The sequence below is a fragment of the Myxine glutinosa genome, chromosome 7, assembly GCF_964187855.1.
Source record: "Myxine glutinosa chromosome 7, kmMyxGlut1.1, whole genome shotgun sequence".
In the NCBI taxonomy this organism is placed as follows: domain Eukaryota; kingdom Metazoa; phylum Chordata; class Myxini; order Myxiniformes; family Myxinidae; genus Myxine; species Myxine glutinosa.
In genome coordinates, this window is record NC_136267.1 from 126,085,408 (window position 1) to 126,108,755 (window position 23,348).

General features: G+C 43.7%; 1 protein-coding gene across 10 annotated transcripts in view; it reads right to left on the minus strand.

Annotated features, from left to right (window-relative positions):
- The window catches only part of BAZ2B (bromodomain adjacent to zinc finger domain 2B), a 420,170-nt gene that overhangs the window by 105,105 nt on the left and 291,717 nt on the right, over positions 1 to 23,348 (minus strand). For 8 of the 10 annotated variants that reach the window (XM_078782265.1, XM_068123184.2, XM_068123187.2 and 5 more), the window contains 4 exons: positions 23,062 to 23,127; positions 21,852 to 21,896; positions 11,050 to 11,076; positions 8,119 to 8,184 (listed from right to left, as the gene is read on the minus strand). In XM_078782265.1, the coding sequence (XP_078638391.1) occupies positions 8,119 to 8,184; positions 11,050 to 11,076; positions 21,852 to 21,896; positions 23,062 to 23,127 (204 nt within the window). The remainder of the gene's footprint in view (positions 1 to 8,118; positions 8,185 to 11,049; positions 11,077 to 21,851; positions 21,897 to 23,061; positions 23,128 to 23,348) is intronic. The other 2 variants (XM_078782264.1, XM_068123186.2) reach the window with 1 other exon arrangement.

Sequence of the window (23,348 nt, forward strand, 5' to 3'; positions counted from 1 at the left end):
CATGCCTAGGAGGCAAATCATGCCGAGGAGGCAAATCATGCCGAGGAGGCAAATCATGCCTAGGAGGAAAATCATGCTGAGGAGGCAAATCATGCCGAGGAGGAAAATCATGCCGAGGAGGCAAATCATGCCAAGGAGGCAAATTATGCCGAGGAGGCAATCATGCCGAGGAGGCAAATCATGCCGTGGAGGAAAATCATGCCTAGGAGGCAAATCATGCCTAGGAGGCAAATCATGCCGAGGAGGCAAATCATGCTGAGGAGGCAAATCATGCTGAGGAGGCAAATCATGCCGAGGAGGAAAATCATGCCTAGGAGGCAAATCATGCCGAGGAGGCAAATCATGCCGAGGAGGCAAATCATGCCCAGGAGGCAAATCATGCTGAGGAGGCAAATCATGCCTAGGAGGAAAATCATGCTGAGGAGGCAAATCATGCCGAGGAGGAAAATCATGCCGAGGAGGCAAATCATGCCTAGGAGGCAAATCATGCTGAGGAGGCAAATCATGCCTAGGAGGCAAATCATGCTGAGGGGGAAAATCATGCCGAGGAGGAAAATCATGCCAAGGAGGCAAATCATGCCTAGGAGGAAAATCATGCTGAGGAGGCAAATCATGCCGAGGAGGCAAATCATGCCGAGGAGCCAAATGATGCCTAGGAGGAAAATCATGCCGAGGAGGCAAATCATGCCGAGGAGGCAAATGATGCCTAGGAGGAAAATCATGCCTAGGAGGCAAATCATGCCGAGGAGGAAAATCATGCTGAGGAGGCAAATCATGCTGAGGAGGCAAATCATGCCGAGGAGGAAAATCATGCCGAGGAGGCAAATCATGCCTAGGAGGCAAATCATGCTGAGGAGGCAAATCATGCCGAGGAGGCAAATCATGCCGAGGAGGCAAATCATGCCTAGGAGGCAAATCATGCCTAGGAGGCAAATCATGCCGAGGAGGCAAATCATGCCTAGGAGGCAAATCATGCTGAGGAGGCAAATCATGCCTAGGAGGCAAATCATGCTGAGGAGGAAAATCATGCCGAGGAGGAAAATCATGCCGAGGAGGCAAATCATGCCTAGGAGGCAAATCATGCTGAGGAGGCAAATCATGCCGAGGAGGCAAATCATGCCGAGGAGGAAAATCCTGCCGAGGAGGCAAATCATGCCTAGGAGGCAAATCATGCTGAGGAGGCAAATCATGCCAAGGAGGCAAATCATGCCGAGGAGGCAAATCATGCCTAGGAGGCAAATCATGCCTCGGAGGCAAATCATGCCGAGGAGGCAAATCATGCCTAGGAGGAAAATCATGCTGAGGAGGCAAATCATGCCGAGGAGGAAAATCATGCCGAGGAGGCAAATCATGCCAAGGAGGCAAATTATGCCGAGGAGGCAAATCATGCCTAGGAGGCAAATCATGCCTAGGAGGCAAATCATGCCGTGGAGGAAAATCATGCCTCGGAGGCAAATCATGCTGAGGAGGCAAATCATGCTGAGGAGGCAAATCATGCCTAGGAGGCAAATCATGCCTAGGAGGCAAATCATGCTGAGGAGGCAAATCATGCTGAGGAGGCAAATCATGCCTAGGAGGCAAATCATGCCTAGGAGGCAAATCATGCCTAGGAGGCAAATCATGCCGAGGAGGCAAATCATGCCTAGGAGGCAAATCATGCCGAGGAGGCAAATCATGCCTAGGAGGCAAATCATGCTGAGGAGGCAAATCATGCCTAGGAGGCAAATCATGCTGAGGAGGCAAATCATGCCGAGGAGGCAAATCATGCCGAGGAGGCAAATCATGCCGAGGAGGAAAATCATGCCGAGGACGCAAATCATGCCTAGGAGGCAAATCATGCCTAGGAGGCAAATCATGCCGAGGAGGCAAATCATGCCTAGGAGGCAAATCATGCCGAGGAGGCAAATCATGCCTAGGAGGCAAATCATGCTGAGGAGGCAAATCATGCCTAGGAGGCAAATCATGCTGAGGAGGCAAATCATGCCGAGGCGGCAAATCATGCCGAGGAGGAAAATCATGCCGAGGACGCAAATCATGCCTAGGAGGCAAATCATGCCGAGGAAGAAAATCATGCCTAGGAGGCAAATCATGCTGAGGAGGCAAATCATGCTGAGGAGGCAAATCATGCTGAGGAGGCAAATAATGCCTAGGAGGGAAATCATGCCGAGGAGGCAAATCATGCTGAGGAGGCAAATCATGCCGAGGAGGCAAATCATGCCTAGAAGGAAAATCATGCCGAGGAGGCAACTCATGTCTAGGAGGCAAATCATGCCTAGGAGGCAAATCATGCTGAGGAGGAAAATCATGCCGAGGAGGCAAATCATGCCGAGGAGGCAAATCATGCCGAGGAGGAAAATCATGCCGAGGACGCAAATCATGCCTAGGAGGCAAATCATGCCTAGGAGGCAAATCATGCTGAGGAGGAAAATCATGCCGAGGAGGCAAATCATGCCGAGGAGGAAAATCCTGCCGAGGAGGCAAATCATGCCTAGGAGGCAAATCATGCTGAGGAGGCAAATCATGCCGAGGAGGCAAATCATGCCGAGGAGGCAAATCATGCCTAGGAGGCAAATCATGCCTCGGAGGCAAATCATGCCGAGGAGGCAAATCATGCCTAGGAGGAAAATCATGCTGAGGAGGCAAATCATGCCGAGGAGGAAAATCATGCCGAGGAGGCAAATCATGCCAAGGAGGCAAATTATGCCGAGGAGGCAAATCATGCCTAGGAGGCAAATCATGCCTAGGAGGCAAATCATGCCGTGGAGGAAAATCATGCCTCGGAGGCAAATCATGCTGAGGAGGCAAATCATGCTGAGGAGGCAAATCATGCCTAGGAGGCAAATCATGCCTAGGAGGCAAATCATGCTGAGGAGGCAAATCATGCTGAGGAGGCAAATCATGCCTAGGAGGCAAATCATGCCTAGGAGGCAAATCATGCCTTGGAGGCAAATCATGCCGAGGAGGCAAATCATGCCTAGGAGGCAAATCATGCCGAGGAGGCAAATCATGCCTAGGAGGCAAATCATGCTGAGGAGGCAAATCATGCCTAGGAGGCAAATCATGCTGAGGAGGCAAATCATGCCGAGGAGGCAAATCATGCCGAGGAGGCAAATCATGCCGAGGAGGAAAATCATGCCGAGGACGCAAATCATGCCTAGGAGGCAAATCATGCCTAGGAGGCAAATCATCCCGAGGAGGCAAATCATGCCTAGGAGGCAAATCATGCCGAGGAGGCAAATCATGCCTAGGAGGCAAATCATGCTGAGGAGGCAAATCATGCCTAGGAGGCAAATCATGCTGAGGAGGCAAATCATGCCGAGGCGGCAAATCATGCCGAGGAGGAAAATCATGCCGAGGACGCAAATCATGCCTAGGAGGCAAATCATGCCGAGGAAGAAAATCATGCCTAGGAGGCAAATCATGCTGAGGAGGCAAATCATGCCTAGGAGGCAAATCATGCTGAGGAGGCAAATCATGCTGAGGAGGCAAATAATGCCTAGGAGGGAAATCATGCCGAGGAGGCAAATCATGCTGAGGAGGCAAATCATGCCGAGGAGGCAAATCATGCCTAGAAGGAAAATCATGCCGAGGAGGCAACTCATGTCTAGGAGGCAAATCATGCCTAGGAGGCAAATCATGCTGAGGAGGCAAATCATGCCGAGGAGGCAAATCATGCCGAGGAGGCAAATCATGCCGAGGAGGAAAATCATGCCGAGGACGCAAATCATGCCTAGGAGGCAAATCATGCCTAGGAGGCAAATCATGCCGAGGAGGCAAATCATGCCTAGGAGGCAAATCATGCCGAGGAGGCAAATCATGCCTAGGAGGCAAATCATGCTGAGGAGGCAAATCATGCCTAGGAGGCAAATCATGCTGAGGAGGCAAATCATGCCGAGGCGGCAAATCATGCCGAGGAGGAAAATCATGCCGAGGACGCAAATCATGCCTAGGAGGCAAATCATGCCGAGGAAGAAAATCATGCCTAGGAGGCAAATCATGCTGAGGAGGCAAATCATGCCTAGGAGGCAAATCATGCTGAGGAGGCAAATCATGCTGAGGAGGCAAATAATGCCTAGGAGGGAAATCATGCCGAGGAGGCAAATCATGCTGAGGAGGCAAATCATGCCGAGGAGGCAAATCATGCCTAGAAGGAAAATCATGCCGAGGAGGCAACTCATGTCTAGGAGGCAAATCATGCTGAGGAGGCAAATCATGCTGAGGAGGCAAATCATGCCGAGGAGGTAAATCATGCCGAGGAGGCAAATCATGCCGAGGAGGCAAATCATGCCGAGGAGGAAAATCATGCTGAGGAGGCAAATCATGCCTAGGAGGCAAATCATGCCGAGGAGGCAAATCATGCCGAGGAGGCAAATCATGCCGAGGAGGAAAATCATGCCGAGGAGGCAAATCATGCCTAGGAGGAAAATCATGCCGAGGAGGAAAATCATGCCTAGGAGGCAAATCATGCCGAGGAGGCAAATCATGCCGAGGAGACAAATCATGCCGAGGAGGAAAATCATGCCGAGGAGGAAAATCATGCCGAGGAGGCAAATCATGCCTAGGAGGCAAATCATGCTGAGGAGGAAAAATCATGCTGAGGAGGCAAATCATGCCTAGGAGGCAAATCATGCCGAGGAGGCAAATCATGCCGAGGAGGAAAATCATGCCGAGGAGGAAAATCATGCCGAGGAGGGAAATCATGCCTAGGAGGCAAATCATGCCGAGGAGGAAAATCATGCCGAGGAGGCAAATCATGCCGAGGAGGCAAATCATGCCGAGGAGGCAAATCATGCCTAGGAGGCAAATCATGCCGAGGAGGCAAATCATGCCGAGGAGGCAAATCATGCCTAGGAGGCAAATCATGCCTAGGAGGCAAATCATGCCGAGGAGGCAAATCATCCTTCGGAAAAAAAATATTTAAAAAAAACAAATACGGATCAGATATTTCCATAATTCTTCTTTGGAATGCACAATTCACTGGGATTCAATGATGAATTTGCTACGCTGGTACATTGTTATTGAGGCATGGCTCGGCCGCTGATGCAGTGGACCCTCTGCATGTGTTTGGGCAGGATTTTGGAATTTGGCAAGGTACAGCGTGTGAGGTATTATACATGGCCTATTCTTTTTCAAAAGATACAGTGTGATCTTCAATGTATAACAATGAATGCAAGCAGGCAAGACAGCAAGCTTAACCTCCCCCACTTAAGCACAGCGAGACCCATTGATGTAATGGAAAGTCCGTGAAGCAACAGGAGAGTTTGTAGTTGGGTTGAGAATCAAAGCCATACTCGAGAGGCCAGGTAAGTACTATACCTGTGAGCAATTCCATCAGCAGATGATGAAAATGTCAATCAACAATTTACCATCATGATGGAGGCCATGACAAAGTGAAACACCTCATAAAGATGATTCACTCAAAGTACATTCTTATTATTTCAGTGTCTATTATTACCTCCGCCACTGAAGGTGGATGGAGGTTATGTTTCACCCCTGTCTGTCTGTCTGTCTATCTGTCTATCTGTCTGTCTGTCAGAAAATAAGGGTGTCTGTTTGTTTGTTTGTCTGTTTGTGAACAAGTTATCTCAAAAAGTTGTGGACGTATTCGGACAAAATTTGGCGGACAGGTAGTGTATGTGGTACGGACGAAATGATTAGATTTGGGTGAAGATCCGGATTCGGAACCGGCTACTAGATTTTTTAAGTGATTCTTCACCATTGGGAGATCGGGCCAAAAACGATACAAAGCGGGATATCTCAAAAAGTTGTGGACGGATTTGGACGAAACTTGTTGGACAGGTTGGGTGTGTGACAAGACCAAATCGATTCGATGTTGGTGAAGATCTGAATATGAATTCGGATGTGAGCATTATTTAATATTTGAAGTGATTCTTCACCATTGAGTGATAGGGCTAAAACCGATACATAGCACGATATCTCGAAAAGTTATGGGCGGATTTGGACCAATCGTGGTGGACAGATTGGGTGTGTGACAAGGATGAATCGATTCAATTTTGGTGAAGATCTGAATATGGATTCGGATACGAGAATTATTTAATTTTTGAAGTGATTATTCAACATTGAGAGATCGGGCGAAAAGTGATATATAACATACTGTATTTTAAAAAGTTGTGGACGAGGTTTTTAAAATAAACATGGTGGACGAGTTGGTTAGTTGACAAGAACAAGCCGATTCGATTTTGGTTCAGGTCCGAATCCAGATCCGGCCTATCAGTGAGATAGAAACCATAAATTGCTCAGCCTGGTGGAGGTTTGCACTCTACCAAGTGCTCTTCTCGTTGTCTTTTCGTTGCTTCGTCTCCTACATCATCTCCCTGTCCATAAGGTTGTGTTTCTTCGTTGTGCAAATTTGGTTGATGTGTAATGTTTGTTGTGACGTATTGAGATTGGGTAGTTATACCTACACAGCCATCAATCAGCATTCTTTGTTAATGCTCTTTCAATGTTCCTGTCTTGGTTGGGTATCTCCATTTTTAAAACAACTTTGCTGAAACTGTTTGAATCCATTTCAAGATAACTTTTCTACATGATGTGTTTGATCCGTCATGACATCTACTGTTCAATAATATCATAATGCTCTTTTTGAACATCATTTCATCCATGCTCACCATGACCCTTTTGTCGTTATCAGATAAAACCATATTTCAAGAGTTCAAGAATGCTATCAGTATGTAAATGGGAAAATCAGTAAAATGATATAGAAATAATCTTTTTATTAATTTGAAAAGCAGCAATTTGTGTATAGATAGGGATTGCTATCAAAACACACCAAAATCCCAAGGAATGCATTTAGATATTTCCATTATAGAAATGAGTACATAATCCAAGATGTCAGCCGAGTAATACCTTTTCCAGCAGACCTGAATTGGACATGGTAGACTTGTGGATGACTGAATTATGGCCACTATGAGAAAATTATCAAATGATATAGGCATCAGCCTATCTAAATAAGCTATGGATGGATTCGGACGAAACTCAGTGAACAGGTTGGGTGTGTGATAAGGACAAATTGATGATGAGATTTTGGTGAATATCAGAATCCAGATACAAGAATTAAAAAATATTTTTGAAGTGATTCATCACTATTGAGAGAGAGGGCCAAAAACTATATATAGCACGATATTTCAAAAGGTTTTGAAAGGATTATGACAAAACTTTGTGAAAGAGTTGAGTCGGTGACAAGAACATGCTGATTAGATTTTGTTTCATGTCTGGATACAGATCAGGCCTATCAAATTGATGCAGAACCTAAACTGTTCAGCCTGGCGAAGAAATGCACTCTACAGGGTGCGGTACTAGTTAGCTCGTGTATGACTTTGAATTTCCAAGTTCATTTGTATGGTCCACAAAAATACACCACAAACTTTTAATCATTAATGACCCATTACTACGTGCTCGTGCATGGACTAAGATCCAAACAACGTGGTGTGATCAAATCATTATGCTTCTTATGCTAGAGTAAAAAAAAAAATCTATCCATTTGATCAGTTGGAATCAATTTAAGATTCCTGTATTCCTCTATACTTCATGTCCCGAATAATTGAAAAATGTCACTATAGTTTTGATATTGCATGAAAATAAGGAATTTTTTGCATAGATTTGTACAAATTGTCCAGCATAATGACAATAATTTTCACCACAGGGTCTCAAATATTAATCTCTGCACACGCAAACGTTTGCTTACTTAGTGCAGAAGAAAAATATTTTTGGATTTGGATTAAGACGCATCCATTTGTTCCACTACTTCACCTTAAGATGCTCGTGGTGTCCTCTGACGTAGGCACACTGATTGATTGAGGAAACCAACGGACAGGTTACACCACTCGAGTCCAACTTCCTTAGACAAATGTTCTTCATCAAATTTCTTCTAAGTTACCTTAAATAACGTCAAGCAATGTAATGATAGCACATCTGTGGAAATTCAATCTGGCTCCAAACATACTGATGATGCACATCCACATCATTTTCTTATCTGTGAGCTAAGCAGGTTGTACATGAAAGGAAAGATCCAAACAGCAGAGTAAGAGTTTGAAATTTGTTATTTTTCGGGGCAAAATATCTGGCTGTAAACAATGAAACAACAGTTGGAACACGCACCTCTGCCTTCTTCTGGGCTTCGAGCGCCTTTAGTAGCAACAGCTCCTGCCTCCGGCGCTCCCTCTCCTGACAACATCGGGTAACAACGATTGAGGTGAACACTATACACAGTCAAAACGTGCGATTTAAACATCTAATGCTTGATGAACATCCACATGGAAATTGAAAAGCAGGGCTAGACAAAAAAAATGATGAGACATCACGGTAACAGCAAGTTGGGCTTGATGGTGGACAGAGCAAGGATGGAGGGACGAGAAAAGATTTTATTTATTAAGCTACAGCGACATTCCCTTAGTGGATTAGGTGAAATGCAAAGACTGAGAAAAATGATAGCAAGGCAGCCAAGAAAGAAGCGGAAAGACATTGTCAGAACAAGCAAAATTGTTGTACTGAGGGTTGGTTAAGAGAGCAGAAACAGCAGGGGGCTTGTCAACACTCCAACATTCAGAAGTAATTGCTCCGAATGTGTTTGTTAGGCTTTCACTAATAAGCATTCTTCGGGGATCATCCAATTCCGTTAAAATTTCGCAAGTATTCGAGATTTCAAAACCAAGGTTCTCGTATGGACGAGCTGTGCCATCGCAGCGATCCTCGCAAAGGACGTCCATAAGTGTCTGACAAAATTGAAAGAAACAATCTTTTTGGTGCCGACATCAAGAATTAATCATCTGAATAACCCGTCTGCTCAAATCATTACGCTTTCATTTTCAGAAATGCTAATTGTCAATGGTACTGGCAAAATGGATGCAACAAAAAGAAAGAGGAAGAAATAAACAAAACATTGATGCAAACGAGCTGACACTGTGCTGTGCTGAGATTGGCGGTTTGTAAGATTACAGGCAAAGCGGTTGGTTGAGGCAAATGAGCAGTTACCTTGCTCTTTCAGACAGGTCACATCACACGCACAAGAGAGATGGACACCAAGATGGAGAGACTTTTACTATTTATTCATGCCTTATCATACATTTATAATGAAGATTAAAAACATGTAAAAGGAAACACACAAATAAACAAGTAGTAAGATAACTATGTGGTAAATGTTTAACAAATGCGTGGTGATCTGGTCATTGATCATGAAGACACAAACAACCAGGAATGTGTGGTTTGTGTGTGTTTGTGTTTGTGCGTGCCCAGGCCTGCACCAATAATAACATGCAGTAATATCCGCAATTAAAACAATTATATTTACCGAACATATAATATGTGTCAATAATCTTCAACACAGGCAGACAACAAGGACTAGGGACACGAGCAAGGACAAAGCATAATAATGGAAACACGTATATCTCTACATCCATACATGTATGAGAAGGTGCACTCGATTTACTTCTGACAGCACTTTCCGCATTCTTTGACATGCTATGAAGTTAAAGGATTGTGTGAGCCAGCTTTGTCACCTTTTGATGTTGTCAAGAAAAAGTTGAGATCTTAAAGTTCAAAATGTGTCAGACTTTTGGCAAAAGATTAAGTGGAACGACGAAGGAGGTGGGTAGTTTATGTCGCAATGGTCTTTGATTTGATTACACAAAAGTAAGAGCTGTTGAATGATCTCAGGATTGTCATTTGAAAGCCTGGACTGTTACTGTCATGAGCTGTTAAATCAGGACCATGGGTTGGATGGCCTAGAGGTATGCAACCTTGTCTCCGAGATGTCTAGCCTGGGTTTGAATATCGGCCCAGCTATAGACTATGTTATTGGTGTATCACAGTCAAGGTGATTCATAACTGTGTGAGCCATCCCATGGATGAACGTTAAACTGAGCGTCCCGTCTGCTGGTATTAGTTGGCGGACGTTATAGATCCCACGGTGTCCTTCGCGAAGAGTAGGTGAGCTATCACCAGAACCCTGAACAAATTACAAATTTCTGCCATAACCTACAGAGGGCAATTGCATCAGCAGCACAGCCGTACCCATGATGCTGACCCACGGCTGCATACGAAAGAAGAAAAGTACCATGATGGAAGCCATTATTTGTGATAAACCAGAAAATTTGCACTGATTTTCTGACCCTGAGTATAAGGCAAACTCCATAAAGGGTTATTATGCACACACTCTTAATGTTCACAGGTAGTCTATGTATTACATATGCAAAAACGAGGAGGGCGGAAAAAGTGTAAAAAAGAAAGGGGAAGACAAGAGTGAGGACAGTACAGAAAATGAAGAGTATCGACGTTGAGGGGTGGAGTGAGCAAGGATGGAGGTAGGCGGATAAAGGAGAAGGGTGAAGAGAAGGCACAAATATTTCACCATTTTTGCATATGTAATATGTAGATGGCCCTGATAAATAACGAGAGGCAAAATCGTTCCCCTCTTCTTTCTTTGTCCTTATGATGTGCTGAGAATGTTTGCTATAATTAAAACATCGATCAAATACAATACACGAGCAGCTCATTCTTCCATGAGATGAGATTTTGTATTATTTTTCTTCATAATTAAAGTAATGTTGTTGAGGTTGTTGGCACAAAATTATTCATGTATTGTGTAAAGTTAAATGTTGCATCTCATATGTTATTTATTGAAACTTTAAACTTTATAAAGCAGATAAACGTAAATATAATATGAATGATAGTGAGGCCTATTATGGAAAGGAAAGTATGCAATAATCCAGGCAGACAGACAAATGCAAACAGAGATGTGAACAAAGATGACAAATAAAGAAACACAAACAAATGATGTTATGTCCGACAAATGAAGACAGACAGAGACCAACAGCGAGACAACAAACTGCAGTTATAACATCCACACGAGGAGCGGCTGTGTTGTGGCCACGGGGACAGCGGATGCAAGATGGAGCTTGTCGGCCTGAAGCCATGCAGACGTTACGCAGCGTGCGGGTATCGTGCGCTCAGGTTACCGCGGTGACCAAGTCACAGCCAATCACAATACTGCTTTTGATGGGAGTTGAGAAACGGTAAAAAAGAGGCTCATACCATATCTAGCCTATGCCTCTCCATCTCCTAGTGAAGAGAGGTGGCAGAGCGTTATTGGACGAAGAAAGGAAAGAGGAAAGATTATCACAGGACATTCTGAGAATAAAGCCAAAGTAAAAAATATATATATAAAAATAAACAGGCAATGACATTATAAGTAATAAATACTTTCTCATTCAGATCATAGCTCAAACAAACAAATCATCCAGGAAATATACAGCCCATGGCATACAGCAGGATTTCCATTGAACGATTCTTATAATGAACTTTCCAAGCTAACGCTAGAAAACACAGCCATTTTGCAGTTGTGAGTCTTCCACTGCGGACGTTAACAAAGAGAAGAACATCTTTTTATGATGCAGCACATAAATCACGTTATTCAAATGGGCATCATTTCCATTGTTCATCTTTCAATTTTCGTTGTACCTTGTATTTGTGCACTGTCCAGTGACAATAAAGTTCAATTGAAAGGCACAGAATGTATCATTTTTAAGCTACACGTGTATTACGCCACATTTTAGAGCTGGCATGTTATATAGTTTTATAGTTAACCAATGCAATGCGTTTGCTGATCATTACGGTTAACCAAAAAGTAAAAGGGGAGTTCAAAACGTTATACAAATGAAATACTCATGACAGTCAAAGAAACGCCAATATATATATTTTAAAAAAATAGAAATAAAAATAAACAAGACGATTTGTGCAGAACAAGATACTTGCAAAATCCACACCACTCCCCAAAATAAAAGGTTGCCATTGATACATCAAATTGTCCATTTCATTAAGATTATAATTGACGATCTTAATCAAAGATCGGGTCAATCGCATTAAAATTGTGGATTTTTCAGATGAAAATTGATTTTAGAAAGTTCACCTTGAGTTGAGCTTTGACCTTTTAACCTCAAAAATAGTTGGTTTCCAGATTCAGTGACTCAACTTGAAAAATGCTGTTCAATTCCCAAGTCAATCGGATGAAAAATGACAATTTTAGAAATTTGACCTCAAGATGACCTTTGACCTTTGACCTCAAAATCAAAATGCTTCGTCCTTATATCCAACTCTACCATCTGGTGAAGGTTCGTGAAGATCAGTTTCAAATTGTGACCTGTAGCCGATTGACAGACGAACAAACAGAGACTGAATAACGCACAAGACCAACCAATGTACTTGAAAACTCGTCGATTTTGCAAGTAAAGAAAAAAAAATGCACAAATGTATATTTTATTGCTCTAAAATTGCCTCCGGGAGGTAAATGTGGGAGTATTTAGTTAACTAGTTATAACTTAATCTACGTGTTTAGGCTAGTATTTTATCACTTTAATTTGTACCTCCATGATCAATTATTTAGCTTAATCTCTCGTACCACTCCATTCCTATTTATTTCCTCCATTAAATGTTCTCATTCCCCTAATTAATGTTATTAACATCCCAACCCTTCCTTACTCTGCCATGACCAAGTTGTGATGTCAACCAGCTCATTGCATCAAGTCAAACTGACCAATAAGGCACCTTGTGTGTGTCTTGTTGTTGTCCGTGCGAGTTTCTGTGCATCTTATCTATAGTTTAAGATTGGCAGGGTTTGTACTTGTTTAGAGATAAGTGCCCTTGTCAATTCAAATGGTTCTTCCCATTTTTCCTTCTTGTGCTCTATTTATATTTACTAGGGCATGCCCGTACTATATATAAGCTAGGACGTGCCCGTACGTGGGTGCCCGTTCCTTGCCAAAAAAAAAAAAAAAAAAAAATTTGTGTAGGGGTGTGTGTGTGTAAACATCCTAGGGCGTGCCCGTACGTGGGTGCAAAAAAACATGCGTGCAAACAACAACAACAAAAAAAAACTTTGAAACCACGTGGCAGTAACGACCACAGAACCCCCCCCCCCTCTATTTACATGAATGGTTTGGTCCATTCGCAACGACCACAGAACCCCCCCCCCCCTCTATTTACATGCAATGGTTTGGTCCATTCGCAACGCCAAAGCGAACGGCGAACGGCTAAATCGCCATAGCTTGGTAAGTACTTGTCCGATTAATTTCAAACCTTGAAAAGGCACATCCTCGGGTCCCCAGCAATATACCTGGCAAGTTGCAAGTATATCGGACCCGTGGTTGTCGAGAAACAGCGGTCACAGACAAACAAACAAACGTACAAACAAACACACAGAGATTACTGGAATTATAGATAGACTAGGGCATGCCCGTACTATATATAAGCTAGGACATGCCCGTACGTGGGTGCCCGTTCCTTGCCAAAAAAAAAAAAAAAAAAAATTTGTGTAGGGGTGTGTGTGTGTAAACATCCTAGGGCGTGCCCGTACGTGGGTGCAAAAAAACATGCGTGCAAACAACAACAACAAAAAAAAACTTAACGTACAAACGTACAAACGTACAAACAAACACACAGAGATTACTGGAATTATAGATAGACTAGGGCATGCCCGTACTATATATAAGCTAGGACGTGCCCGTACGTGGGTGCCCGTTCCTTGCAAAAAAAAAAAAACTGCAAAAAAAAAAAAAACTGCAAAAAAAAAAACAATGGCTTGGTCCATTCGCAACGACCACAGAACCCCCCCCCCCCCCTCTATTTACATGAATGGTTTGGTCCATTCGCAAAGCCAAAGCGAACGACCACAGAACCCCCCCCTCTATTTACATGAATGGTTTGGTCCATTCGCAAAGCCAAAGCGAACGACCACAGAACCCCCCCCCCCCCCTCTATTTACATGAATGGTTTGGTCCATTCGCAACGGCAAAGCGAACGGCGAACGGCTAAATCGCCATAGCTCGGTAAGTACTTGTCCGATTAATTTCAAACCTTGAAAAGGCACATCCTCGGGTCCCCAGCAATATACCTGGCAAGTTTCAAGTATATCGGACCGGTAGTTGTCGAGAAACAGCGGTCACAGACAAACGTACAGACGTACAGACGTACAAACGTACAGAGATTACTGGAATTATAGATAGATTATCAAACATGAGACAGAGCATGGAAAGAGCATAGGTTACAATGCGGGAGAATGCCCAGTCAGTGACTGCCTTTGGAGGCCAACATAAAAGTGTGATTTGCCCAAGAAAGATTATGACTGATAGTGAGGCCCACAGTTTGAGTGACTGAACTTTTTCAAGAAGGATTGTCCAGGAAGTGCAGTGCATTCAGAAAGTATTCAGACCCCTTCACTTTTTTCACATTTTGTTATTTTGCAGCCTTATGCTGAAATCGTTTAAATTCTTTTTTTCCCTCATCAATCTGCACTCAATACCCCATAATGACAAAGAGAAAACAGGATTTTAGAAAGTTTTGCAAAATGTATTAAAAAGAAAAAAACTGAAATATCACATTGACATAAGTATTCAGACCCTTTGCTATGACACTTGAAATTTATCTCAGGTGCCTCCCATTTCTCTTGATCATCTTTGAGATGTTTCTACACCTTGATAGGAGTCCACCTGTGGTAAATTCAATTGATTGGACATGATTTGGAAAGGCACACACCTGTCTATATCAGGTCTCACAGCTGACAATGCATATCAGAGCAAAAACCAAGCCATGAGGTCGAAGGAACTGCCTGCAGAGCTCAGAGACAGGATTGTGTCGAGGCACAGATGTGGGGAAGCCTACAAAAAAATCTCTGCTGCATTGAAGGTTCCCAAGAGCACAGAGGCCTCCATAATTCTTAAATGGAAGAAGTTTGGAACAACCAGGTCTCCTAGAGCTGGCCGCCCAGCCAAACTGAGCAATCGGGGGAGAAGGGCCTTGGTAAGAGAGGTGACCAAGAACCCGATGGTCACTCTGGCTGAGCTCCAGAGATCCTGTGTGGAGGTGGGAGAAACTTCCAGAAGGACAACCATCACTGCCACACTCCACCGATCTGGGCTTTATGGCAGAGTGGCCAGACGGAACATAAGGCTGCAACATAACAAAATGTGAAAAAAGTGAAGGGGTCTGGATACTTTCTGAATGCACTGTAGCTGGAAGCGTTTAATGTTCATCTGAGGGATGACATACAGACAGAGCAATCTCTGGAAGAATGAGATTTGTCATGATTGAAAGATATTCTAAGTGTTTGATCAGCTCGTGATTCTATCAAATTCTGTATCGGGAGAGACGCTGAAGGATGTTAAGGCAGAGGGTGGAGTCAACAAAGAGATAAAGAGGATTTTCAGTGAGTCAGAAAGTTAATTGATGAAGATTAGGAACAGGATGGGACACTGAATACTGCCTTGGGGCACTCCAGCCTGGACAAAGCAAGGAGATGAGAGAATCCCGTTGAGAACCACGCATTGGCGATGAGAGTACCGCCTGAATTGCCCCAAAGCATGCTCATTCCAAATATTCGCCTCTTTGCACAAGGCCCTTATGCAGAGTATTAGTTAAAGCGTGGCCAGGTTTGTGTCCTTAAAAGTTGTGAACTGTGGTCATGTCTTTGTGTGTGTGCATGTGTGTGTGTGTGTATGTATATATATATATATATATATATATATATATATATATATATATATATATATATATATATATATATATATCAGTCATTATGCGACTTCATACCATCAGTGGGGAACCGCCAGTAAGGTGTCCCATACAGCTGCACCTTACTGGGAGCGATAAGCACCGCCTGCCATACGGCAACCTTATCTCTGGTACCCACTCATTATATGGAGTATATATATATGTATGTATGTATATATATATATATATATATATATATATATATATATATATATATATATATATATATATATATATATACTGTATATATATATATATATATATATATATATATATATATATATATATATATATATATACACAGGGTGTTTCAAAAAGATTGCCACAACTTTGACTTCCTGCCATTTCTTTGTTTTTTTACCTATACAGTTGGTGGTGTTATCGTAATATTTGTTCCCTGGGATTTCTAGCTCTGTAGCTCAACTATGCCATCTCCAGTGGAGCAGAAGACAAAAGTGGTGGCTCTGTGGTATGAGACTAAATCATATGTAGACACCCGCCGGAGGTTCTGCTGGGAATACGACCTCAGAACACGTGGTAGACCCACAAATTGTGCCATTTAATGTATTGTGAAACATTTTGAGCACAAGGGTACAGTGCACAACCTGAGCAAGGGCAACAGTGGCAGGCCAGCTTCAGTAACCAAGAGCCAAGCCAACATCGACACCGTGTGGGATTCTGCAGTGGAGAGCCCAAGAAGTTCCACCGCCAGCACTCCCATGAGCTGGGCATCAAACTAACATCAGTCTGGCGTATCCTCACTAAGGAACTAAAGCTTTTCCCATAAATCATCTATATTAGGCATAAACTGAGTCAAGATGACATGAGAACTTGATATGTTCTTGATGTGTTCTTGATATGAACTTGATATGTGCAATTGGCTCAGTGACAGGATGGAGCGGTACCCAAACTGGATCAACCTGATGCGGTACAGTGATGAAGCCTATTTCCACTTGAACGGTGCTATCAACAACCACAACAACATTTTCAGGGGCAGAACCACATGAACTTTGGAGTCAGGATCAATGCCTGTCTAAACCACGGAGGGGCACACATCGAGAACGTCAATTACAAGGATTTTGCGTAATTTGCGAATTTCAGACCTTGGGCTCTCACTATCTCTAGCAGGAGTTACTGCAATAGCAATCAGTGATAGGAAATACCATGTCATAAGCTTTCAAGAAAAGTTTGGTTCACGTTTCTGAGGTTTCTGTTTCTTTGTAAATAAACGTTTAAAGTTGTATCACTCTTTTTGAAACACCCTATATATATTAATACGTCCATTTTACCGTTCTCCAACCTTTAGTTTTGTCTTAAAAACCCAACATTTCGGCCATCAACCCGGCATACACTGGGCCTCCACTAGCCTTTATCAAGAGTAATTTCCTTGTTTACCCCCTCCCAGATATACCTGGGGGAAGGGGGTGGGCCTATTCTGTCAACCAATCACAAAGCTGTGTTGCGAGACCTTGTGACCATTGACTCTTGACAAGCTTGTGTTGCAAGTGAAACCTACAGCAAAGAAGGTCAACATCTATCAATAAGTACAGGATGTACCAGAAGGCTTTGGTTGTTAATATATTTAGAACCACAAATGATACAATGATATACTTTGGTTTATATGATACCGAAACTCATAAAGTTTTGTGCACATCATCAATACAATTCAATGTGAGTTTCGTTTGTCGTGAGCAGGACATCAAGGTGGTACACGAGTTCTTGCCATCTTCGGCTCAGCATGTTTGCGTCCACCAGTGAGCATGCAGCTGTGATCCGAGAATGAAGATCCTGCAGGTTTGCCACCTTGGTTTTGCAGACAACATCCTTGACAAACCCCCATATTAAAAAAATCAAGGGGGGGTTATGTCTGGTGATCGTGGGGGCCAGGCAGTTGGTCCTTCTCGGCCAATCCAACGACCTGGAAACTTTTCATTCAGGATGGAACGAACGACTAAGACCCAATGAGTGTGTGTTTGAACGGTGTATTGTGTTTGTGTAATCCTTGTTGCCGATGTCGGTTCTGTCCCACTTTGTCCTTGCCTGCCCCCACCCCCCAGCATCGGTGTCTCTCTAGTGTGTTTATGAATGAGAGGTCCATATGCCTGTGATAATGCCACAGTCTCCTCTGTCAACAGTGCCCTCGTTTGGCCAATGTGCCATGCCTCCAGTATTCGCCTCCTGGCCCGGTTGGGGGATGCCACCAGCACATTCACATTGTTCCATAGAGGAACATGGCCCACCCAATCATAGAATAAGGTGATAGAGGGTGCTTTCTCCGCCATTCGAACAATCCTTCGCTGCAATCTTCGATCAAGTTTTCTCTTGTGGCCACATCCAGGGAGGTTGGCTTCTTTGATCAAGTTTTCTCTTACGGCCACGTCCAGGGAGGCCTTAAACCCAGTGCCAAGGGCCTTAACCTTCCTGATAACATTGCGTACGGTGGACACGGGAACATCAAGGTCTCTGGAGATGGACTTGTCGTCTTGAGATTGTCCATGCTTGGCTACGATCTTGTGTCTGACCTCCTCAGACAATTCTCTGGTTTTCTTTCTTTTCTCCATGCTCATTGTGGTACATACAGTGACACAAAACAGCAGAATGACTCCTTTTCTCCATTCAAACTGGTTGAATGAGTGATTTTTTTTATATTGCAGCCACCTGCAACTCACCACAGGTGAGTTCAATTCCAAAGCAAAGGAGAATCACCTGCTTGAAATCTAATTATTTCTAACAACTTCTAAAAGGTGCCAATAATATTTTTCCGGGCCATTTTAGGATTTCTGTGTGGAATAAGCTAAGATTTAGTAATTTTTTAAGCTTTCTTTGTTTTGTTCCACTGCAAACAAAAGAAATACATTTGTGGATACCAAAAGATTTTTAAAGTTCAATAATTGTCCGGAGGAAATAGTGCATTACTTGAAAAAGTGCAAGGGTGCCAATATTTTTGGCCAAGACTATATATACAGCAATACCCCGTTTTACGCCATTTCGACATACGTCAAATCCGACTTTACGCCACTCTTCTAGAGTAAATTTCAGTTCAGCGAACGTCATTATGTGCGACTTTACGTCACTCCTACATCATAATACCAACGCATACCAATACGAACGCATACCAACGAGCCAGCTGCTGATACAGGAGAAGGTGAAGTCTTTGTTCCAGGATCTTCTGAAGAAGTACCCAGAGGATAAGGACACAACCTTCGTTGCAAGCTCTGGATGGTTTGCACGCTTTAAACGGCGCTTCAGTTTGCACAACGTCAAGATTCAGGGCGAAGCCGCAGCTGCCGACACCGTAGCCGCCGAGGAATTTCCTGCCACATTGAAGATCATTGAGGACGAGGGATTCTTGCCCGAGCAGATCTTCAACGTCGACGAAACGGGCCTTTTTTGGAAGAGGATGACCGACAGATCCTTTATCTCGAAGGAGGAGAAGACCATGCCAGGCTACAAAGTCGCAAAGGAGCGGCTAACGCTAATGCTTGGGGGTAATTGTACCGGCGACTTCAAGCTGAAGCCGCTCTTGGTGTATCATGCTGCGAACCCCCGGGCACTTAAGAACATCCCGAAGGCGTCTCTTCCCGTCATTTTGATGAATAATATGAAGGCATGGGTAACTGTCATAATTTTTGAAGAATGGTTCATCAATCATTTCATCCCAGCTGTCAAGAGCTATTGTCGAGAGAAGAAAATTCAATTTAAATTGCTGCTGATTTTGGACAATGCACCTGGCCATCCCACTAACCTCGGTGATTTCGACCCCAATGCGAAGGTGGTGTACTTGCCACCCAACACCACACCGCTCATCCAGCCTATGGACCAGGGTGTGTTAGCACTTTTTAAGCGCTACTATCTCCGCCGCACTCTTCGTCAGGTTGTTGATGCAACGTCGGAGGAGGAAGGCATCAACATCCGGCAGTTTTGGAAAAACTATAACATCTACCAGGCAGTGCTTAACATCAATGCTGCATGGTTACGGTGTTTGTCTTCATTTTAAGGCATTTTTAAGGCATTACACCCGGTTTACGTCAAAAACCGAGTTATGTCACGGCTTATGGAACCAATTAATGACGTAGGCCGGGGTATTGCTATATATATATATATATATATATATACAGACCTGGCATTTAATATGGGATTTTTTTTTTTTCTTGACGGGTTTACTTTCTTAACTCAGTATATCAATCTGGTGAGTTTCTTTCACACTTTGGTGATTTATTTGTTAAAAGAACCATGTCACTGATTGTCTGTCGCAGCAAGAAGTCAACAACAGGATGATATCACAGGTGGCGTGGCAAAATGTATGGACAGGTGCATTTGATGATTGGCTTCACAGTCGGGTATACAAGGGTTGTTGCGTTCTGTATTAGTGGAAAACAACTGCTGCACGTCTCCAAAAGTTATTGGTGCTTCCTCTGGAGATGGTCCGTCAACACGACAATGCTGTTTGTCATGGAGTGGTGGCTTTACGAAATTACGGCATGAAACAGCGTGCTATTGCTCGGCAGTATGGCATCACTCAAGGTCAGGTGTCAAAGATCCTGAAACGAAATGCTCAGAAGGGTGTCCCTACTCCAATATCGAGGCCAGGGCGTCCCCGCAGAACCACAAGGAGGGATAATCGCCAGCTGCACCGGTTAGTCCGCAATGGCCGTACCAAGTCAGCTAATCGGCTTATGGCTGCGTGGCAGCAACTGACAAATGTGCCTGTATCCAGAAGGCTAGTCAACCAACGACTGTTTCAAGCAGGCTATCGTGCCAGGCATCCCCTGAGAAAGCCACGCCTGACCAGACAACACCGCCAGCGCCGATTGCAGTGGGCCAGAGAGCACCGTCAATGGCAGCCAGGACACTGGAATTATGTGATCTTCAGTGACGAGTCTAGATTTCTGGTCTATCGTCAAGATGGCTGCGTCCGAGTGTGCAGACAAGTGCATGAAGCCTACAACAAAGATTGTATAGTGCCAAGAGTCCAAGCTGGAGTTGGTGGGGTGAGCGTTTGGGCTGCTTTTCATGCAGGGGGCAAAACTGACCTGGTTGTTCTGAATGGAAACCTGAACCAGTTTAAGTACAGGGCCATCCTGGAAGAAACATTGCTTCCATTTGCTCGTGCAGCCTTTCGAGGAAACTTTGTCTTCCAAGATGACAATGCACGGCCTCATCGTGCTCGCATGATCCAACACTTTCTTGCTGACCGTGGTGTAGAGCATATGGAGTGGCCTGCCATGTCCCCGGATATGAATCCGATAGAGAACTTGTGGGCAGAATTAACGCGTCAAATCGACCACTTGGACCAGCAGCCGACCTCTGTGCGTGAATTGCAGCAGGCTATTGTAACTGCATGGCAAGCGATTCCTGTCCAAACCTCGGCAAATCTCGTGGACAGCATGCCTCAACGTGTACGTGCTCTCCTGAATGCTCGTGGGGGTGACACGAAGTACTGAACTTTAATTTTACTGTCCGTAATCCCAGTCGTAATTTAACCTTTGTTTTTGTTAAAAAACATTTTGGCTAATGTGCAAAATAAAGAGATACTTCTGGAAAACGTACAGAAGTTTAACACAGGACTGTCCATGATTTGAGTTCGATATCAGTTTACATCACTTTCAAGGATCAATTTATTTGTTTCGAAATGTCAAATGTGGTTTTTGTTTCTTTTAAAGGTCACATTAACAAAATCTAGAATAATTTCAACATAATTCCAATGAACTTTTGGTTCTAAGACATCTTGAAAAGTAAGTTCACCCCCACAAAAAAAAAATTCCATATTAAATGCCAAGTCTGTATATATATATATATATATATATATATATATATATATGCAGCCTTATGTCCCATTGGATTGAAGAAGATAAATAAGTGATATATATGTATAAATATATAATCCAATGTTATAATATATCAGTAGAGTATATATAATTGGTTCGGAAAAAAAAGAAGATTTTGAAATGTAATTATATGTAGTTGTGTAAATTTAAAAATAAATAAATAAAACATGGCGTTTCTGGGACTGTTGTATTTCGTTTGTAGAACTTCATGAACCTGCTCACAGCTGGTGGCAAAGAGAGGATTATAAGACATATACAGGGAGTTTGAATCCAGCAACCTGCTGCATAGGATGTGATTGCCATTCCGTAAAAGAATGGGACAAAATCTGGCACATCTCAAAAGCAAACAACTGAGATCTGATGATCATTTTATTTCATCGAGTATGCAAGCCTCCGTGACACACAGCAGGACAGAAACAAAAGGTAGGCATTACTGGGCCAAGCCATTATAAAGTGCTTACTAACCTGATGTTTTAAAATCACAGCGTGCTGTCTCCTCAGTTCTTTTTCCTGCAACATCACAATGCATGAGCAAACAAGGTAAAAACACCCCCACACACACCCCCCCCCACACACACACCCCCACACACACCCCCCCCCCCCACACCCCCCCCCCCACACACACACACACACACACACACACACACACACACACACACACACACACACCATGGAGTTTCAGGTTGTCAGCACAACTATGGACCCAAAACCAAGGCATCAGGTTTTCAAAGTGTGCTGCAAAAAAGTACAAGCAATGAAGAGAAGTCGGGCAACGCATGACGTGTTGATTAAGGATAGGCCGAAAATAGCAGAATGTATGTTACGTGGCGTGGGAATGAACATTGCAGTGTGCATTCGGATCCGCAGTGCAGACTATTCCAAAAGGATGTGCCATTTATCTCAAAAGTAATCGTGATGTGCGTGGGTTACGATTTAGAGTGACCACTTCATCACATTGTGACAGCAATGCTGCCGAAAGCCTCTTCCGTCTCATCTGACCCTCCCATCCTTCACTACCACCCACAAATTTCCAACGCAAGAATGCTAGTTCAGTACAAAGCCCGTTCTCTGAGCCCGGTAATCAAATGAAGAGTGGTTGAACGATCATCATTTGTACAAAGTCCTCAACGAAGCATTTCACTTGCAAGATGGACTTAAAAAATGACAAAGCTGAGACCGAAAACCAAGAACTGCCGAGTTCTTCCTTAAAGTGAAAACGGCTCCCATGGGGGCAGGCATCAAGCACAATTCGCTGACAAATATCTGCAGTCAACATGCATAGAAGGCACACTTGGTAGATACAACACTAAACCCACAAAAAAAACCATTCCTATAAAGCACACACATGCATGCAGGGTGTCCAACAACACACAGCAGGGGGGAAAACGAGGCACACGCAGCAAGTCACAGAGGCATTTAGCGCAGCATGCACGGGACCTCGCAAGTGCTGTACGACGAGCAGCACTCCACACGAGCAGTGGCTCCGCGTTCGCACAGTACAACACTGGATGGGTAATGAGCAGCACAGAGCAGGTATTTGTGGGAAACACCTTACAGCACGAGCGCAAAAACAACTGCATGCCGTGGGACGTTGTGCTCGCCGCCAGATGAGATGAGGGATGAGGATACTGGGGTAAGTAAGGTGAGTGGGTTGGGGGAGGTGGTTCACTCTGACCTGTGCACGTCTCTCTGCTTCCATCACCCGTGCATTGGCAGCTTGCTCCTTCCGCCTCCTTTTGGCCTGTAAAACGAACACGCCGTTGAAGGAGGTACCAGAGGTGAAAACCGCAGGTTACCTTCAGGATTTTGATACCCCATTACTGTCTCCATCAAAAAGGATGCACAAAATTTTGCTGCTTTTGGCAAAATCAAACAAAAGCGTTTTCCAACTATATTTATTGCTTAAGATTTGATTTGATTTTTACAGGAGCGAGGATCGTGGAAGTGCAAAGTAGAGATGAC